The sequence below is a fragment of the Urocampus carinirostris genome, chromosome 18 (genome assembly GCF_059441175.1).
Source record: "Urocampus carinirostris isolate Australia breed hairy pipefish chromosome 18, RoL_Ucar_1.0, whole genome shotgun sequence".
Lineage (NCBI taxonomy): Eukaryota > Metazoa > Chordata > Actinopteri > Syngnathiformes > Syngnathidae > Urocampus > Urocampus carinirostris.
The window spans coordinates 19,974,639-19,996,313 of record NC_142366.1 but is presented as its reverse complement, the minus strand read 5'-3'; the positions used below and the strand labels follow the sequence as shown (position 1 = coordinate 19,996,313).

Here is a 21,675-nt window from a genome sequence, read left to right as displayed (position 1 = left end):
GCCAACATCATTTTTGCCGTTCCATGTATTCCGTTACTCCCCAAGCCTGCACAAAATTTAGTAATTTTATTCATATTTAGTTTCTTTTGTGTTTTATTAGAATATTTGGTATTGGAGTAATCCGAAAGTAATTGAAAGTAATCCAACCCTGTTTATTTGTATAGCCTTTAATCACAAGAAGTCTCCAAGGGCTGCACAGACCATAGACTATTACAGACTAATGACTATTGTTACACCAATTAGATTATAATTATTAAAACATTTTCCATTCGATATTGGTTCAATAATAAAAACATTAACTCACTCTATTCAACACAAAAATGCAAAGTGCGTAAACAAAACACTTGTGTGGATTGAACATGGCAATGAGATCTTGAATCACCGGATTTGACAAAAATCTGGCATTTTGGCAGTGAGCAAGAATGAAAGATAATACATCACTTCAAACACAGAACACGACAGTAATTGCATATAAAAAGTAGGCGTATGTTTATGATTCGTGCACTTTACACGACTCCAGTTTCCGCCCTAGACAATCGTATTAACGCCGACTGCACGGCATCATATTTAGGTCATGAATATTGCTGAACCAGCTGTTATCTTCCTGTGTAACATGAGATTATGACATAGTGCTCGCCCTCGTCCTCCATATGACCCAAATCCTTATTAATTCAGAGAAAGTTACATAAAAAAAAGGAAACGGCAACGGATATGTTAGATATTCCAATTTCTGTCCAATGAGCGTGTGGTGATTTAAATTAAAACAGCATGACCTCATTCGGGATCAGCAGTTTCGGAAGTGCTGAGTAGGCGTTTTTGGCAGGAAGCATAAACGATGCCCCCTAGTGGTTGACTGCGGAACAACATCAACACTAGGTCGGTTTTATGAACCACACGTGATTCAAATGAAATGTATTGAATTTGTATACTGCTCGACGTTAATTTTGTTTTGGACTTGCTTGTAAACTTTCGACGCCAAACCTTACTTTTCTGACAGCGTAGGTTTGTGGAGTATTTTATTTATTCCCCTATTTCAGGGTGTTCTAAAATTCTTGGACACATTTGAAGTCCTCATTTATCCTTAACTCATTCAATGTTAACCGTTTCTCTCAAATAGGAAGTGCGGGTGTGAGTTATTTTGTGTCAATTTGACTCATTTTGGAAGGAATATCGAATAATTAGGTTTGTATTTTACGTGAGAACAACCTAATTAAGTACACGAAGTGAATGAATGAATGTTGAATGGATGCTTGTAACAGGGAACACCCCCCGGTCAGGTTTTTGCATATTTCATTTATCTTCATGTTATTTAATTTATACGTGAATGTGTGTTTTTTAATGTTCTCTTGCTTTGTTGCACTTTAATTATTTAGTATTTTTCTGTTAGCTTGGAAAAACTTTATCACTTGTTGTCATGTTTTTGTGATCAGGCACCGAGGGCAGCTTAGGGGTCCTGAAAGGGAGATGATTGGCCCCTTGGAGGTAGAAGGAAGGAGAGACGAATGGGTGAGCGCGTGAAAACAAAATGACAATTGTTAAAAAAGTTGATGCAAACGAAAATGATTAAAACACTTCAGCCAACGCACGCCGGACTTATTGACCCGCTTGAAGTGTGCAACATTTAGCTAAACACACTCAATTGCAAACTCGCGAAATTGGTGTAAAAATGTGCCGAACCACTCATTATAGAGAATGGGTTTGCAAGCATTTCCCCCCAAAGAGCCACAATTGACTCCAAAACAAAAAAAACACAAACATGTCTTAAGCCACACAGAAAAATAAAAACCTCATATTTACCATTTACTATCTTAGAGCACACTGCAGTTTTAAATATGTCCACTAGATTTCGCCAAAGCCTGGCGCCACTTGCAGAGCAACTGGAGCCGGATTTCTGTTTTTCTCTTTTAGTCTCTTCCTTTCGCTTTCTCTTTCTTTCCCTCTTTTTTTTCACGGAATTTCACTGTTTTTCTTTTTTTATTACTTTTTCTTTTTTTTCCTACTCTCCCTTTTCTCTTTGTTTGTCACCGTCTTTTACTACTGTTTCTCTTTCCCTCTCACTCTTTTCTTTCTTACTCTCTTTGTCTCTATGTCTGTCTTTCTCTTACATTTCTTTCTCTATGTACCCCTATGTCTTTTTATCTTTCTTCCTTTCTCATCCGTCTTTCTCTATTTGCTCTCTTTTTTTGTTCTTTCATTTTCTCACCTTTTTCTCTGCATTGTGCATAGAGGATGTTGTGTTCTTTTTTCCATCTTTCTCACTCTCACTCACTTTTTCATCTTTCTGTCTTTCTTTTTCTCAATGTCTTTCTCTTCTCTCATTTTTCTCTTTCTCTATGCACCTCTCTGTCTTCCTCTAGTTCTTCCTCTTTTCCGTCTTTCTGTAGTCCTTCGTCTTTCACTTCCTCTCCTGTTTTCTCCCATTTTCTCACTCTCACTCGCTCACTCTTTCCTTCTTCTTTATATACAAGGTGCAACATCTCCGTGCTTTACTGTTTTATTACATTCCCAAAATATGAGATTCAAAGTTGTTTTAGTCACGTTTGTGCAAGGGGTAGACATTTCATGCCAGGGGTGAAATTTTCACCAGGGAAATTTCCTGTTCTACCCGATTAGCCACTCCATCATTGGGCTATTATTAAAACAGTAAATTCCAAGAGACAGTGTTTATTATTATTTGACCACCAGCTGTTTGTATAGTGTTTAGTTTAACCAAAAACGAGCACCAAAAAGCACAAACAAGACTACGGAGACTCAAAACGACCAAACTGAACCATTTTACTTCTCTTCTTCTTTGCACAGCCTTTTGCAAGGTTTTGAGGTACGCATGGAAGGACGGCAGCCAATCATGTCAGCTCCTGTTAGGTGAGTCTCATGTTATCTAAAATAATAAGACATTTTTTTGACTTATGAGCAATGTTGCCTCTAATTTTCCACGGGTCTGAACGTTCACACAAAGTTGGTGAGCAACGCTTGAAACAACAGTGAGCAACGGCAATCCCCAGCGTGGCAACTAAATCATTATCAAACATGTCCAAAACTTGACATCAAGTTACATTTTGCTGAGTTGCCGGCAATGCAAAAAGATTTCTCACTTTTGACTGAATTGACTAATGTATTATTGCAAAGGTTTTACGGCCTACAAACGTCATTTGTTTTTACAACAATTCTTTCACAAGATTTTCATTTTTTTTTCCTGCTATCTTTTGACGCATAATACTAACATTTTGGGGGGCTTATTTAGTCGGTTGCAAGATACAGAACTGTATTTAATCACATTTTTTTAGTGGAAGTACAATGTTGGCAACAAGATTTGACTTGGTATAATTGGAAATTATTTGAACGCAACACAAACTTTTTCTTATTTTTCCCTGTTTTTTCAATTTTTTTTTTAAATTCCTTTAAAAAAATCTCATTGTGTTTATTTTTTCCTAGCTGTTACTTTTTTCCCTTTGTTTCTTTCTTTTCTTTTTTTCTGGCTTTTTTCTGAAGTTTTCCTTCTTTTTTTCTCTTCATTTTGTTTCTTTTTTCTCAGCTTTTCACAACTTTTTCATTTTGGTATATTTTTCTTTTTGTTCTATTTCCCCCCCCCTTTCCTTTCAGTCATTTTGTGCACAACTTTACACAATATTTGGTCGTGTAGGGATTAAAGAAGCAAAAACAACCTGAAGAACCGTTTGGGACCCAAAAGAGCCGGTTATCTTTTGTAAGCCGAGCCGAAGAAGCCGGTTCTCGAAAAACTCTACTGACTTTACTTTTCAACTTCGTTCGACATTGACTTCAAAATACCGCATTTAGAAAACAGCGTCAGGGGAACCTGTGTATTTTTACCTTCATGCACTGTACTTTTGACTTAATTCGCTTCTTAATTAGCAATTTCGAGCGCTGATTTTTGTGCGCTGGCTAGATTTTCTCGTGCGCTGAGAATGTGCAGGCAGTACGCGATTGCGCAGGCGCGCAGCTTAGAGGGAACGTTGCTTATGAGTAATTTTGAAAAATTCATGTCTATATGATAGCAAATGTATTTTTACTTGTTATTAAAGCAATGTTTTTTTTTTTTTAATGAGTGAAGTTTTCTTCCATTAAGAGGCGCTACATAATACACTGTTCCTTTAGGAATTTATCTATTGTTCATGTTGTCACTATTCTGCCACTCGCGGTAAAATAAATGTAAAACATGTATTTTTAATGATAAGATTCTTTGATGACAATGGCTGTGAATATTTTGGAAAGAAAACATGAAAGCAAAGTGAAGTAGGTCTTTCCAAACAGCGTCTGAATTCCTTAAAAGCGACGTAGTCTGAATAAATAATTGTGTGCTCCCAATTAAGACTGCTTCAGAACTACTCTGAATGACACAAATACAAAAGTTTTTGTAGAAAACTTCCCGCAAAGAATCCTGTTATAAATGTGGAACTAATTTGAATTTGTAGCTTATTTTCTAAGACTTCCCCGTCTTTTTACACGTGTTCTTTTGATCCCAGTAGCGAGAAGGTATGTTTTCAAAATAAAAGTTGAAAAAAAGGATGTGCAGTTCTTTTGAAAGTTTTATTTACAGAATATTCTGGCCAATTGTTGTAGGAATTCACGAATGCAAAGACTGAGGGGGTAAGCATTATTATTTACAAAACGGGTAGTCTATAAGATGATTGCAAATCTATTACAAAGTAAAACATTAAATTGATTGATGGTTGAATAGAGCGCTATCTTACAAACAGTTGCCTGTCATGCTCTTTAGAAGTCTTGCTAAGCCCGTTCAAGCTTTGCCTGAGTAAATCCATTGTGTTTTCTTAACAGGGATGAGGGCTGAACTTCACTTGATGTGACTTTCCGTCCTTGCGTTTCTGAGCTGAACTTGATGTTTCCTGTCTCTCATTTTGTATTCTACTCAAAGAAGTAAGTCGATAGAACTAACAATGGTGCTTAAGGCCTACTCTGACTAAAAAATAAACACTTGAAATGACATACCGTGCCTTGCAAAAGTATTGCCCCCCAGCCAAAAATGTTTTGAAATATTGCCATATATCAGGCTTGAAACTTATAAATACTCAAAATAATTCCTAGGAATCAACAACATGTGAAACACAATCGTAAAACGAAACTAAATGTGGCCAATATTTTATTTTGCGCTGAAACATAAAACATTGAAAAGTAGGCATTGCAAAAATATTGGCCCCTTTTGAGGTAGTACTACCTCTTTTTGCTGCGATCACAGCCGCACGCCTTTTGGGGATGTATCTGTAAGTTTTGCACGTCTTAAAACAGAAATGAAACCGTTCAAGTTTCTTAAGGTTTGATGGTCATTATTTGTGCGCATTATTTTTCGGGTCTTTCCACAAACACTCTATAGGACTGATGTCTGGACTTTGGCTTGGCCATCTTAACATCTTTTATGGTGTTAGTTTTTAATAATTCCATTGTAGATTTTGCTTTGTGTTTAGGGTCGTTGTCCAGTTGGAAGGTGAACCTGCGTTCTCTATTCTCAGGTTTCTTGCAGACTCCAACAGATTTTCTGCCAGAAACTGTATTTGGCTCCATCCATCTTTCCATCAATTTTAACAATCCTTCCTGTCCAGAGAATGATGCTACCAACACCATTATCAACAGTGAGGATGGTGTTTTTAGGGTGATTTGCAGTGGTACTCGTATGCCAAACGTAGCACTTTGGATTCAGTCCCAAAAGTTTTAATTTTGGTCGTATCTGACCAGAGCACCTTGTTCCACATGTTATTTGTTTCTCCCATGTGGCTTCTTGTAAAAGCCAAATGCACCTTTTTATGGTATTGTTTCAGAAAGGCTTTCTTCTTGCCACTCTTCAATAAAGGACAGATGTATGTAGAGAATGACTAATAGCTGTTCTAGTTGTCTTATGCACCTATTGTCCCTCCTCAGCTCTGTATGCCCACACGTCACGAGATGTGATTATAGGTGTCTTGGTTGCTTCCCTGATTAGTTTTATCCTTGTGTGGGCAGAAAGTGAAAAAGGACGATTAGGTTTTGGTAGGTTTTAGGCACTCTCCATTTTGCTAGTAATGCCTGCACAGCGCTCCAGAAGATGTGTAAATGCTGCAAAATCATATTGTATCGCATTCCTGCTTTGTAGCTTCCCTCAACTTTATCCCAGGCCTGCCTGGTGTGTTCTTTGGTCTTTATAATGCGATCTGGTCCTAAAGTTTCTCCTTTCATGGACCTCTGAGCCCTTCACAAAGGAGGTGTATTTCAACTGAGACTTGATGACACACTAGTGCAATTGTTTGTAATTTATATCATTTAGCTAGACATTGGATCATTCAGAAGTCAGCAGAGAAGTTCTGGAGTCAGTTGGCTGAGCTGAAAGAATAGGGGTGGGGCCATATTTTTACAACACCAACCTTTCAGTTTTGTCTTTTATTTACCAAATGAAATGTCTAAAATATTTGGTTCCCCTTCACGATTGTGACTCACATGTTGATGATTCTTTGAAAATATTTGGTCTTTAAGTTTGAAGTCTGAAATGTAGCAAAATGACAAAACGTTCTTGTAGGGGCCAATACTTTCTTTAGGCACTGTAAAATGGCTGAATATATGAAGAATTTATGAATGAAGAAATGATACAATCATGACTAAATATGGGCAGTGACATATTTCAATATTACAACACTTACTGTCTTATCAGGGTGACCTCTCCCAATCCCAAAATAAATATTGAGACCTGCATTATCACCATACCTTTGACTCCATCTAATGCTTTTTGACCGAGTAAATGGGTGACTATCCGGTCACTTGCCACCCAAATATCCAATTTGTACAGATCAAGGCTTGTTCCTATGATGAGTTTTAAAAGGGTCACCTTGTTCAAAAGCTGGTAGTGAATTCCAAAAACATTAAAAACCTCAGAACAAAGTTTTGCAGGTATGCACTGTATTTCTCAACAATGTCTGTCCATGTAATAAGGGTGGGCGGATCGATCCAAACATCGATATAATGAACACAAAAAAGTGCTTGATTGGATTGATACTAATAGGGCAACAAGTTACAGTACCAACACCTTTAAAACCATTGTTACTATGGCAACAGTCAAAAGGGCTTCTTAGAGCAGAGTCAAAAGCTGAGAATAGAAGCAAAATTACACTTTATTTGCTCAACTGATTTTATGTATGACATATTTTCCATTTATGTTTTTGACATTACTTTTAATACTTTGTATTTTCGTTAAAATGCTTTTTTTGCAAGGATTAGAAATTTATTTAAATGAAAAATAACTTTTAACACTGAATATATGTAACCAAATCATGCATTTTTAATTGTACATTTCCATTGTGACAGGTGAGGCGCAGCCTGACCTGCCTCCCCTGACTGCAAATCGTTTGTGCCTACATACATGTACCTTCTCCAGAATCATCAATTTTACCAGCACCCACCTGTCAACAGAAATAGCAACCAGTTGAATTCAAGGTATGTGGTGAAAAAAAGAAAGCCAATGCATTTGACAGGTTGTGTGCGTGAATATTTGCACACACACGGAGGTAGCGTCAGCTATAATTTGTGTTTTTCGGCTGGGCGAATCTGGCTCATAGCAACTTATACGGCACCGGCAGCTTTGCTAAATTAACACGAGCTGACAGGACACCTGCTTGCAGATGCATGTGTAAAGATAGATTACACTGAGTAACACCTGCTCTACGAATTTATTTGTGTGTGTGCGCTTATGAGGTTTATGTGGAAATCTGTGGGCTTGTTTCCTTTCCAAAACACCAGCTGAGCCTTCATCCCTTTGAGTCTGTGTAACATGGGAGACTTTTTCTGCAACGACATCGGAATAATGACAAAGACACATTAAGGTCATCGATACCTTTATTTTTCTAAGACAACCACAACCAATACCAAACTCCAGTTGAAACAATTTAACTCAAGAAATGTGATAGACAATGATACAAGTCTTCATCTTGAATAAAAAGGAAATGATTTCAAATTCCCAGCAAAGAGAATCTTTTATGTCCTGAATAGTAGCGAGGAGAAAGATTTCATAAGACCCTTGATAAGTTTAAAAGAAAGACAACGTATGCTAATATAAACGTGAGCAGGCTAGCTATCACAACCAAAATGGTGGAATGTCTTTGTTTATGCAGTCATTCCTCTTTTTGTTGCTGTCATTTTCCTAGCAGGGATTCATTTGACTTCATGTAAACCAACCCTGGTATGTAAAAGCAAAAAGGATCTATGTATCTTTTTAAGGTTGACACCCGATGGGGGTTTTGCTTATTAGCTACAGAAAACCCAAAAAAACCAAAACCAAAGGACGTTACAGGCACTGCTGGATTATCTATGCACAAGGTCGGTTGTGATCCAAAATCTTAATAGTAAATGTTACATAAGTTAATACCTTTAAACTACAGAGGACTGATTCTGCTATACTGAGAAATAAATGTATAACAACATCAATAAATCTTACCTGAATATGAAATAAATGCAAATATATTTTGTCATTTATTTTGGCATTAATTTGATATACTTATTATGGTTTGTCACAATAAAATCGTATTCAAATAAGGTGGCAGAGTTGCCCGAGCTTCTTACCAATTGGTTGATTATTAATGAATGCTCTGCCCCCTCCTTTGTATGTCAAAATACCTAAATAAGTGACGAACTATATAACAAAATGTAAAAAAAAAATATATGAATTGCTTTAGTGTCATTAGGGTGTTTTGTGTTTATACATGACATATACAGGTTTTTATTTATTTATGAAGTTATTTCTACATTTAGCAGGATCAGGCAGCTCAGCAGTTGATATATTTGAGGACACAGATGGAGAATTTAGTGCAAACAATCCTTTTAATTAAGACCTGATCAATTAGGAACAGATCTGCTGGAATGTTAGTTGCTTTTATCCCTTTTCTTGCGTTATATTGAGTTTAAAGGTTTTTTGGGGGGGCTTCTGTTTCCATTGATTAGTACAGCATGCTGTTTTTGATCTGGGACATTGATTATTCAATATAGATCAATATCAGTTATGACTTTTAAAGAGACATTTTAATGTAATAGAGAGGGTGGGGGTGCAAGCGCAACTTTTAGTGCAGCGTTGATGCAAGGCAGGTGTAAGTGCGGCCGGCCATACTCTTTACTGGCCTCTGTTGCAAACAAATAGCACATCGTACAACAGTAAACAAATGCTTTGTGCCGACAGGAGAAAGTCGTGTTGGAAAGGGAAGGCCAACTGGTGGAGTTGTAGCTTGGCCATGGCACAATGAGGCTGCCAGCTCACTTGCGGGGCTGATGGATGTGTTGGTTGATGTGCTGAGAGGGCGGCAGCTTGGGGATGCCCGGCTGGGGCTTCTGGTGCGCCACCTGGGCTGCGGCCGGGGTGAAGTCCTTATCGCCCTGGTTGGTTGGACAAAAGGATGTTAGATTCAGGTGAGCTTGTAAAGTTTCACATTTACCACCATTTGGTACAGTAGGTCTTGCTAATGTGTTACAAAATGATGTGTTCCTGGAATGCAACAAACGTGGTACCGCTACTTATGAATGTTTCTACATACAAAGGTTTTAGGTCACGAAGTACCTGAGCGGGAAAAGATTGTCCAGTTACAAAGCCGGTTTAGGATACAAAGTCAGAAATATAGTACAACCGAACTGCTATTATCCGCTGACAGTTTTCCAAACGTAAACAAACTGGCTATCACTTCAAATCTGCCTGGCAACGTGTGTTCTATCCTAGCATTCTTTTTGTGTCACTGTCACAGTTCAAATTGGAGGAGGATCACACAATCATCAATTAATCAGCCCAATTAAAGACATGCTAGCACAATTCCATGACGTTTCAAAATTAGTGGAAATAAATCAATAGTCTTGACAAGTCAGGCTATTGCTCATTATAAAATGTCTGCCTCAGTAATTTACGATGGATTGTTAAAACCAGACTTCATTGGATCAGTTTTTTAAGCAACGTGAGGCAAAAAGGTAAATGAATATTTGTATTATTACCTTTATCTTTTACATGATGTGCCTCTCGATTTATGTTTATTGTGCAGTAATGTAATTTTATCATGTATTCTTTTATGCTCTTGTGATTTACTAAAAAAATAAATTGTACTTTTGCAGGGCTTGGAATGGATTAGCACATTTAAATTGAAAATGTGTCTCTACATACAAAGTTTTCAGGTTGCAAAGGTACTCCCGGAACGAATTAAATCCATAGGTAAAGATACCACTGTCGTTACAATGTGGTGCATTACTCTGCTAGCCATTAAAAGCAAATCATTAATTATTCTGATTGCAAAAAGTTCCTCTTCTGCTCACGATGTATCATACAAGCCGTAATCCGCCAACAACGTTTAAGAAGGGTAAACATGTTTATATTTATTGACAACTAAATACAGCTACAGTGAAGGGGACACTGAATTCCTCCCTTCTGATATTCTCCCTATTGTATATACTCACATCTAAGCTGAAATTCCGACTATAAAATAAAATGATGAAATAAGAGGGGCAGTTTTTATGCACATATTTGGTTGTGTGTCACTAGTAGCAAATGGTAGGCAGAAAAGATCTTATCTTGGACACAACCAAGAAATGTAGGTTTAATAGTAGTTTGAAGCCCAGAAACAAAATTGATATGGAGTGTCTCGGCTAAGTATTAATTTGGAAGCTTTCAAGATTTCACAAGACAAGACAATATAAAGGGTTTAACTGCTTCCGTAGGTTGTTGTAGAATTTTTCCCATGTTATTTTTAATGTAGCTATTTTAAAGCTGTTCTAAGGCAGCTTCAATGAGAGTACTGTCTTGACGGTAACTTGTAACTAGATAGATACTTTCAACATAGGATTACTTTTGGGTGTCAGTGATCTAGGGGTAATGAAATAGTGAGCCAAGAAGAAATTCCAAAGTTTGAGAGCTTTCTCCATTCAGGCCCCTGTGTTTTGAAACAATGCCCTCTGAAATTCGATCTGCAACCTCAATGGAACTGCTTAAATCTATGCTAAAAACACACTTAGGGCATTCATAAGCTATATAGTCTATTTCATGTTGACAATGTCGGTATTGCAACATCCATTGCAGCCTGCTTTCCTGGAAGATGGATTACCTCATGTGCACTCCTTTCTCAAGATTTCTTGCAGAGGTTTTGAGTGTTTCTTTGCCTTCATGTAGGCTTTACATCAGGGGATTGTGTAATAATTGTATGTAGTCTCTAATAGCCTGTTTCAGCCTTTGAGACTTGCGATTAAGGGTTAGACAAATAAACATGATTTGACTTGCACACGTTAGATGATGACCTTTACTAATGTCCTTCATTTCTATCAATTAAAAATACCATACTTTGGATGACTATAAAGAAAATTCATATCAACACTTTCTTTGGGTATTGAATGTTATTCGAGTCACTAGCGATACTACTATAACTTTGAAATGTAATTTCCTTGTTGTCCTTTTTAGGGTAAACTTCTGTTAGTGTTCTTGTTTTAATTTTGAATACATCTTAACTGCAAAGTAAATGTAACAGAGGTTGACTATTAAAACAATCTGCTCCAGCGGCCTTTGATGTACCCTTTTATTTAGTAGTGGTTGATGCAGTTGTTTTTGGGCTGTTCCAAATAAACTTCATTCGTTCTCAATGCTTCCATTTCTACCACACTAATATGAAATAAATGTGCATTACCTTGGTCACCACACCAGACACAATCACCGGGACCTTGGGTGGACTGAAAACAAACAAGAAAACACCAGTTAGTACTGCGCAATAGACAAATCTAAAAAGCAGGTTACTCCACATGGAGGTAAAAAAATAACTTTTTTTGGGACCACTTCTGTACCGTGCGGCAGGCCAAAGGGCGGCGAAGGACATATGGAGCCGAACGGGTTCATAACAATGCGAATAACGGATCGCCGGAGGGGAGGAAACGAGGACGGAGGTGGCCGAGCGTGGACAAAAAGAGAAAGATGGCTGCAGCTGAGGAAAAATGTAAGGAGCGAGCGACCTTGACGTGACCAACGAGCCCCGCTGTCTACATTTTTTACAGCGACCTTCAAAAATAACCTACACTTCCCTAAAACTTATGCTCAGACAAGTTATTTACTATAAATCATACCAAAAAAAGAGGTATGATAATTATTGGGCGGACAATAACAGACTGATAACAGCCCAATATGACGTAATAGTTTTCGGCCCGTATGTCCTTTTCTATAAGTCCATTTGAACTCCATGTGATGTAACCCGTTTTTACATCCATCCATCCATTATCTGAACCGCCTATCCTCAGTAGGGTCACGGGGGTGCTAGAGCCCATCCCAGCTATCTTCTGGCAGTGGGCAGGGGACACCCTGAACTGGTTGCCAGTCAGTTGCAGCATCCGTTTTTACATGTATAATGATTTTCCTCTATGTTGTACTCTCAATACTTGTTCTCCTTTCTATCACTTTGTTATGTGCGCAAGGGATGGGAGAGCTTAAGATCAGTGGCATGGCTCAGGATGTGCACAGGCTGTTGTGACTGTATTGCCTTCTGAATTTTAATCAGGACCCCAATCTGATTGGAGAGGCCTACTTTGTGCAACTATTAATTTTAAAGGAACACTATGGAATATTTTAGTAGATATCTGTATTGAGTAAGGACCCCAAAAACGAGTGCTACAGAGCACAAGGAAAATACAAACTACTCTAAGGTGTTTGTTTTTGGGGGATACCCGTGGCAGCAAGATGGCGGACAATTATGTCAGCTCCCTCTTTGCGTAATGTAAAATACGAGTTTCTTGCACGTTTATACGAGTTCATGTATTTTAGCTTGTTATTTGATTTAATAGTTTTTTTTTTTACCACTGTGTGACACTAAATCATACACATTGTCCCTTTAAGGTTGTGTCTAATTTATCTATATAAATGTCATTCATCTGTCTGGCCTGAGTTGTGCAACAATTTGTCATTTAAATCCTTGGACTAAATATGAATTGTGAGTTGTTATAGAAAATCAAGCTTTATGTCGTTTTAAAAAATCAATGAAACATATTACACTAATTATCCTTGGTTATGACTGTGTTGTAAAACATTGACAACTACATTCCGAGCCCAGTTTCTTCTGAACATTTATGTTGTGTGCAGAACCTGCAGGGGGCAGCAGAGAGCTACCAGAAAAACTAGCAGTTTGCTGAGAGCGAGCGTCTGAGGGTAAGACGAGAAGTTAGGGCGCTAATTCAACACCAAGTTCAAAGAGTGAAAGATATATCCCATTATATATGCATCCCTCTGCGAGTGGAGAGTCGCCGACCCGCCCGTCTCGCTGTGCCTCGGCAACAAGCGAAGTTTGTTGCCGGGGGCCAAGAGGCGGTCGCCATAGAAACTGATGCTCGCTGCATTCTTTTCGTATGTCTGCACGTCCGCGCTTAAGTTGAGGACTAATTGGCGTGTAACTACCAGCAGTTTGCAAAAGGACCTTTGGTGATTTTTACCCTGGAAATGCCGATGGATCTTAAAGCAACACAACTTGGTTTCTGTGTTATTCCCGCAGAGATGACCTCTGTGTTCTTGTGATTTTGTCCCCACGCTCAACTTTCCTCCTCGTCTCACATGTAGACACACTTCTCCTTCTCCCCGCTTCCCTCTTGCCCCATCTGTCCATCTGGGCGAGATTGCTTTCGGCAGGTGCTCCCCCGACTACAACGCTTCAGTGGCTGCAGCTGATGTGAAATTTACCCACTAGCCACCTGCTAGACGTCCGTCAGCGTGACTCACTGAGCGAACGCTACGAGTAGGAGTTTTACTGATAGCTATCGACACTTCTACAGGAGAGATATTTCATGAAAATGTTTGAGGACACAAAGGGTACTATCCATTCCAGAATAAAAGCTGTTACTTTTTTCTATATTTTAAACACCGCGGCTTTAAATATGGTGTGGCTTGTTCTTTTTCGCGCAAGGGTGTCGGCAGCAACTTAAAACGAGTGCCAGATCTCCTAAACTGCTGTGCCCGTCGGCTGGCTTAGAACTGGTGCAGAACAGGGAAATACAACTGTTGAATCAAAACAAAGCATTGCGATTTCTGCCAAGCGCTTCGAATGTCAAAGTGTAGAAATTTAATAAAGCATGGATAAATGGCACGAGTAAAAAAGACTCTCTCTGATAGATGCGCAGTCATGTAATTCGTGACAAGTAGTGAACGAGATTTTCATTGGCCTTATTGAGTAAGATTGCTGTCTTGGCAGAATCAGCGGGGAAATGTCGAAGAATGTAACACATTGCGCTGCAACTAAGACACTTGTTCGCGGACTGTTTTCTGTAGCTGTCAACTTGCACAGCAGTCCATGTTGGTAAAATTAGCATTAACATATGCACAAGTGCGTTCCTTTGTTATGAAAAATGTCAGTGGTGCAGTGGTTAACATGCAAAATGGCCCGGGCTCGAGAGTTGTATATTGGCCTGGGGAGGGATGGGCGCCAACAGGCTGTACTTGCACAAGACAAACCACAGGAAATGGTGCCCCTACGCCCCTAGTGGTTAAAGGATTCAACTAACTAAAAACTATACCTAAAAATTAGTCACCACCTGACACTGCTTGTAAAAAAGTTTCCAAGCATTTAGGTATACTTATTTTTGTCGCAACTGTGCGTATATGGTATTACCAATTTAATCAATATTGAATACTGCACAGGCAGCACGGTGGCACAGTTTTGAGGTCATAAGATCCAACCTTCCTGTGTGGATTTTGCATGCTCTCCCCGTGCTTACGCGAGTTTCCTCCGGGCACTCCGGTTTCCGCCCACATTCCAAAAACATGCAGTTTAGGTTAAAAGGCCTAACCAAATTGTCCCTAGGTGTGAATGAGCGAGCAAATTGTCTGTCCCTGTGTGCCGTGCGACTGGTGGGCAACCACTGCCTGGAGATAGCTGGGATGGACTCCAGCACCCCCGCAACCCTACTGAGGATAAGCGGTGTAGAATGTGGGTGGGTGGATGAATACTGCACTATTTAAGATTGACAGCTGCAAACACAGTCCCCAAGTGTTTTCATTTTTGGATTTTTTTGTTTTATGTAACAGATGAACATGGGTGTTAAAGCATATGGCTTAGCGTCTGAGGTGACTTGTACAGAAACAAAGTTGAGTTTTTCCTTCTAATTTTGCGCATGCGGCTTTTAATCAGCTCTGTAATTTACGGTATGTTTATATCATCTTACGGCCATACTGGAATGGATAAAGATGATTTTTAGATTAGGCAATATGTTTTCCTGGAAGCATTTAAGCCAGGGGTCGAACTACGGCCTGCGGGCCATATACTGTTTGCCTTTTTATTCCGGCTTGCCAAAGGAGAGTGGTAAAAATATAATGCTTATATATAGTAGAAAAAAGTACTACTGATAAAAAAAGAAAAAAAACCTTGCCCCGAGCCGAACGTGAAGTTTAATTTCATTACATTTCACAGGTGTGTAACGCGGTGGGCTTTAAGTCCATATGATTGGGTGTGACCCCCGAAAAATGCTTATAAAAATTATTGGACTGACTCTAAAGCTCCCAGTTGCACACCGGTTGTCAGCTCTCATCATCAAACGCTACCTAATCATGCAGCTTGTGAGTATCACATCTGCACATACTTTAAAATTGCATCTGCTCATGGGAGTGGAAATCCACAGTCGTACTCAAAAACAGTGACAGGGGGAAGAAAGCGGGTCGGGAAAGTTTTAATATGCTACGTCTGGCCAATAGTCAAGAGGATTTCGGTCATTATCGAATTTCTGGAATTCAAAATTCGCCTGGTTACCTCGCATCTCAGTAACAAACATTTTCCTAAGGTGATATCCCAAAAAAACAGGTGAGTGTGTATTCTTGAGTGGGACTCACCTACTGCTTACGTATTCTTCTTCGTCTTCATCTTTGGGAGGAGGTTCTGGAGTAGCAGTAGGCTGGTGCTTCTGCACTATCCTCATACCTCCGGCCTTCACTGTAAAACACACACACTTGCTGAGCATAGACCAGAGAGGCAGTTGTGTAGGGCGCCATCCTGTAGAGGGGGCGGCAAATTGCGATCGAAGGTCTACAGTAACTCAGAGGCATCTAAATTTGACATTTCTTGGGTTTCGCGAAATTTGTTTTGTATAGCTTGCCATCCACGTCAATCGCCCGTGTTTCTCTTGGCCTCCTTCCATTTACTTCTGCCCTGTAAACATTCGCTCCTAATCCATCCTCTGCATGTGTCAAAACCAACATAGTACTCTCGAATCTACACGCTTGCTCTGTTCCACTACTACTCCAGTTCTGTCTCTCACAATATAATTTCTCAATCCATCCAATCTTGTCACTCCTAACATATTCCTCAAACACTTCATCTCAAAAACATTACATTTCCTTCTCAATTTAAGAACATATGTCCACTTGATTTCACCAAAAGCAACCCCGTAGCTGTATTTGCCACCTACCATTGATCAACCAGAGAACATTTAAGAAACCTATCCCGATGTTATTTAACGTCCATCCATCCATCATCTGCATCTGGTCGCCAGCCAGTTGCAGGGCACACAGGAACAGACAACTCACTCGCTCATTCACACCTAGGGATAATTTGGACCGGCCAATCCACCTGAAATGCATGTCTTTGGAATGTGCGAGGAAACCAGAGTGCCCGGAGGAAACCCACGCAAGCACAGAGAGAACATGGAAACTCCGGACAGGAAAGCTGGTTGCTGGATTCAACCCCATGACCTCAGAACTGTGCCGCACACGCGCTAACCACTGTGCCGCCGTGCTGCCCATTATTTAATGTAAATGTCACAAAGAAATACAATGTTAAAAAAAAAGATACCTGGGTGTCTTTGCAAAAATTTAAAGAAACTTTGGCTCCTCATATAATCGATATGAAATCAACAGCCAACTTCCCATACTCAGGTAAAGATTTTCATTAAAAAATAAAAAGCAAAAAGACCCTCAATTAAATCAAGCTTTTAGTGTTTGTATTAGGGCTGCACGATTAACCAAAATCAAAGCGACATCGTGATGTGACGTAGTGAAACCGCAAAGCTCTGCAATTTTTCAAGGTTTTGTAGTGAGTGATGGAGTTTTGGCCAACCACAATTGTTACTGTTCGAAATCTGAAAGCGGCGGCCAATCAGAGGAGTTTTTAATAACAGCACTAGCGAATAAAGGCGATTCAAAGTTTGCAAGCGCCACACTAGCCCACATCCACCGCGTGAGCTCATTGAGTCGTCGTGGTGGAATCCGTAAACATAGTCCCAGGGTCAACAAACGAGAAGGAAACGAAGCTTGCACCGAAGAAGGGCGGTACATCACTTTCTTGGACCCATTTTGGTTTAGACGTAGCGGACGTGGAACAGAAGAAAACGCCCGTTGCAGAATTTGCTTTTGCGTAGTCACTAGGTAAACAAGTAATTTGTATCAGCACTATAAAATCACAAACTACAATACACTGAATGTCAAAAAGGATTACAAGTAAAATCCTAATCAAAGCAGCATTTGCGCCCTTTACGGCGAACGAAAAAAAGTTCGCAAAGGCACAAAGAAATAACCAATGCTGTGACTAGCTAAAAATGTCTGATAGTGTCCAACCCCAAAACTGCATTATCGATTAGAGGTAACACTTTTTATTTATGCAAGTTAATAATTGAAATGGTATAAGAGTAATAAATAGTAGTAGCAGTAGTGTTAATAAGATAGCAGGAATGGTGGGTTTGGATTGATACTAGAATGTCTTTTGCACTAGTGGACAGGCTGCAGTAGCACATGTTGCGTATACAGCTTTAAAAGTGTGTGGATTATATTTTTGTGTGCAATGTTTACCTTTAATAGTGTGCAAGTTTTCTTACAATTCTGAAAGAGTTCATAATTTTTTTTTTCAAATATTATTTATGTTAGATATTTACTTAGTTTGGTGTGGACTGTTTTAGTGTGCAATGTTTACCTTTTTATGTGTATTTGGATGAATACCTTTCGTGCACCGATGAACATGCTACAGTAGCACATAGTACATTTTATATGACACTAATCGCAGACATGTCATGTTTACAGCTTAAAAGTATGCAGATTATTTTTAGTGTGCAATGTTGACCTTTTTATAGTGTGAACAATTTATTTTAATTGTTGTTTACTTTGTTTGGGGTGGATTATTTTAAGTGCGTACATTTTATCTTTTATACTGTGCAAATGTTCTTGATTTTTTTTTTAAGAGTTAATTATTTCCTTTTTTTCCAAATGTTACTCATGTCAGATGTTTACTTTGTTTGGTTATGAAGAAATGTCAAAATAAATAATTGAAATATTATTTTGTGATGTTTTATTTTGAAAATTCTCCAGACCATTATTTTAATGAGCTTAAAGTGCTATCTGGTGCAATTCATAGGTGGGTAGGTACTTCTATCGATTGAGGAATTGAAAAGTAAAAAACATGGTCAACAGAAAGCAACCCAAACAGAGCTCGCCAGAAGATGGTGCGGTTTTCTCTAGGTTTAGCATTTCAATATGGTGGAGGACAAAAACAAAACTAGCACAGAAAATGTACTTAAAAAGGAATCGAAAATCGCAATACTAGGCTGAAAAATCGCAATCAGGTTTTTTTTCCCCTCAAAATCGTGCGGCCCTAGTTTGTATTATTTCTTTTGGCACTTTCCACTCTGCATGAGTTTCACCAAGTTAAATAAACTGTAGTGGAAGTGAAATCAATACTGTTTTTGCTTTAAAAAAAAAAAAAAATTAAAAAAAAAATACAAAATTGATAAACACTACCAGAGATTACATTTTCGAGAAGGAATAAAAGAATGCAGATTAAATCCTAATTTATTTGTAAGATGACGAAAAGACCCCCAGCCTTCAAGCTATAGTACACTTTTTATACCCTCATCAACTAGTCCGGCAACCGTGAAAATGGGTTTTTCATTTTGGCCCCTGAGCTTTCTTTTAATTGAAAAACAAACCTGGACATATATTTACTTTAACGCACTTGATGCAAAAACATGTAAACACCTTTTTTTGTTTTATAATAAAAAATATCATGAAGGGTTTGGCGCTGTTAATCAGTAAATATCAGGCCTCTGGGAATGATGTCAGTATGAAATATTAACATTAGAGGCCAGGAGTGGCTTTGAACAGATCTTTGTCCACACATCGAGGAAGCCCAACTTCCTAGTGAACTTCCTTTTTTCAGCAAGTGAGTTGTATGTCTCGGTGTGCCCTGTGACTGGCTGGCAACCAGTTCAGGGTGTCCCCTGCCCACTGCACGTAGATAGCTGGAATGGTCTCCAACACCACTGCGACCCTACTGAGGATAGGCGAGGCAGATGATGGATGGGTGAGTGTATGTAGATGGCGAGTAGGCGAAGTGAAGCAGTGTGGCGAGAGTTGCGAGATATGGACAAATAGCAATAGGCAGTAACTCCTCAACAGAGCTTATTCATTTAAAAAAACAAAAACAAAACCCCATCGTCATCATCTGGTCATAGAGGGATGACATTTCATGCAGGAGCGCGATCGCATCAACCCCAAAGAAGAAATCCGCTTCTACTTCCTGGTTCGTGTGTAAACATACTTTTTTGTTGTTTAATATCTTGTGCATCCTTTCGATATGGTTGGTGTAAAGAAGAGGTGGACCGTTTCATTTGAAATGAAAGTGGAATAAGAAAGCTTAATGCGGTTGAGAAAATGGCCTTGACGCTTTTCTTTGTCTACTTTTTACCTGTCGGAGGACCTCTTGAAGCGCATCTTCCAAAAGTAAGTTAGGCTTAACTTTATTTATCTTTAAAGATCATATCATTTCATGAAACCTTTATATTTTAGTACAAAACAATACAGGTTATTTATACAAGCCTTAAACATACTTATACAAACCTTAAACATACAAAATATAGCACTGAAACAACTAACGAACAAATTCAACTTACGAACAATCGTCCGGAATGCGTTCGTAAGTAGAGCAGTGTCTGTATCTAAAAAAAACTACCCATAAGATTTTTATTTATTTCACACAGGATCTTGCTTCTATGGGTATCTAAACTTTGTGAAAGGCTGAGCAAAGAAATGATAAGATTGTGATGTTTGGTCTCTTTGAGTCTCCATATTAGGTATTCTTCCTTATGCTTTGTAACAATCGATTTCTGTTGCACTACAAAATACAGAGACATCTAGTGGTCAAATATTACACAGCGCTCCTGTGAAACATACGTGAAAAGGAGGCAATAAGGAATCTCAAACATGGTATAGATATTAATAAAATGAACTAAAAGGGGGATTCAAACATAGGTGTAACGTTTTATGTCAATCCATTTTCTTCATCAAATTCTATAACACTAGTAAAAGAACACTGATTATGAAATCAACACTTCAATAATTGTCTTTTATCAATTTGCAGTTTCTCAACTGTTTTCTGCAATTATTGATCTGAATTGTTTAAATCGTTGCACATTGCTACTCAAAATTCACCTTTGAACTCCGAAATGACTGACATTGTGAAATGTCACCTTATCAGAGTGTTATCAGTGCAGCTGCTGCAGGGCCGCCGTGGCCTGTCCACGTATACGTGAAATGTTCACGCACCTCCCGATCCATTAAAAAAAAAAAACCTCCACGTCACCACTCCACCATTTTCGTCCACTTCTAAATAATAACACCATCTTAAAACGACAATCCTATCCTGCTATGCTTGCAGACGCCACTATCCGGAAGTAACATTGTTCTTTAGCGACACAAAAGGAGTGTAACTGCATATTTCGTAGACCAAAAGCATCAATAAAAGGTGGCCATTCGAGTGTTATTGATGCTTTAAAAAATGCATTTCATGGAGATGTAGAGTTTGAAAAAACAAGGCCTTAAAACGTGCAAGACGATCGCAAATACAAAACAATGCAATAGCTTTACCTGCAGGAGGATGTCCACCTCTGGTTTCCAGTTTTTCTTTGGGTGGGGAAGACATTCTTCACTCTTTAAAGCGTGTCAACGCCAATTTGCAGCGTGCACTGTTTTCTTTTCTTTTTTTGTGGCGGTGACCCAAACTCAGGACGGGGAGCCTGTCCAGAGTAGTCAACGTGGCTTTTTTCCTTAGGATTGTTTGGAAAGGATGCGTCATGGCGTCACGGATCCAGCGTGCGTCGTGACGTCACGACGCGAACGTGACAAAACTTTATTGAAAATGATGTGTTAACAGATTGGTAGTGCCATGGACCGTTCACGGATAATAAATGATTACTTACTGAAAAAACACACTTAAAACTTACGAATATTATTTATCTATCAACATTCTTTTTAAAATCACGTTTTTAAATTGAAGGTAATACCAGCTCCTTTGGCTAAAATGATATTGAAATCCACCACGAGATATTCAGCTCTCCTTTCATCTTTAGTTCTCCTACAATTTTATCAAGAGCTCATTTTCCATTTGGACTCATCATACTAAACAAGAACAATAAAAGAGCAAACTATCTTATTCTATTAACACCAAACCTTTTAAGAAAAGAAATAAAACAGTGGTGGGCCATCGGGGCATAGAAGGACTTCTCTACTGGCCTAAAAAAACAGAATCATTTACTTTATTTATTGTTTATTTACTAATTTATTTTATCCATGAGTTCTTAGAAAATGGTTCAATCTATTCTGTCAGCTTCCTTTGTTTGCCACTTTAATATGTGTGCTTTCCTATTTATGTATCTAACCAATCACATGTCAGCCATTACTTGTTGCCAGGGTCAGTTATCTACCCAGAGGCCTTCACTATCAGCTTT

At 38.7% G+C, this 21,675-nt stretch overlaps 1 protein-coding gene and 1 long non-coding RNA gene across 4 annotated transcripts; one reads left to right on the top strand and one right to left on the bottom strand.

The window, feature by feature from the left end:
• The first annotated feature begins 807 nt into the window (after positions 1–807).
• LOC148348608 (uncharacterized) lies at positions 808–15,330 on the top strand. Of its 3 annotated transcripts, none has more exons than XR_015847641.1 (6): positions 808–1,002; positions 1,431–1,506; positions 2,800–2,862; positions 7,303–7,431; positions 9,164–9,390; positions 13,070–15,330. It is a non-coding gene; the product is annotated as an uncharacterized LOC148348608 (long non-coding RNA). The 3 variants fall into 3 exon arrangements; XR_015847638.1 differs by lacking the exon at positions 13,070–15,330 and adding an exon at positions 10,078–10,307; XR_015847640.1 differs by lacking the exons at positions 808–1,002; positions 13,070–15,330 and adding exons at positions 1,116–1,182; positions 10,078–10,307.
• Positions 7,813–21,020, bottom strand: dap (death-associated protein). Its single transcript, XM_088322409.1, has 4 exons — positions 20,816–21,020; positions 15,800–15,899; positions 11,634–11,676; positions 7,813–9,357 (listed from the first exon to the last, which is right to left on the bottom strand). The coding sequence occupies exons 1-4, from the start codon at positions 20,868–20,870 to the stop codon at positions 9,238–9,240; spliced, it is 318 nt and encodes a 105-aa protein (XP_088178535.1). The 5' UTR covers positions 20,871–21,020; the 3' UTR covers positions 7,813–9,237.
• Positions 21,021–21,675: the final 655 nt, after the last annotated feature.

Excerpts from the sequence above, each read along its gene's own strand:
- dap (XM_088322409.1), bottom strand. The coding sequence starts at position 20,870 with ATGTCTTCCCCACCCAAAGAAAAACTGGAAACCAGAGGTGGACATCCT. Across the intron at positions 15,900-20,815 it reads AGGTGGACATCCTCCTGCAG|TGAAGGCCGGAGGTATGAGG; the intron begins GTAAAGCTATTG and ends TGTGTTTTACAG. Across the intron at positions 9,358-11,633 it reads TGTCTGGTGTGGTGACCAAG|GGCGATAAGGACTTCACCCC; the intron begins GTAATGCACATT and ends CCAACCAACCAG.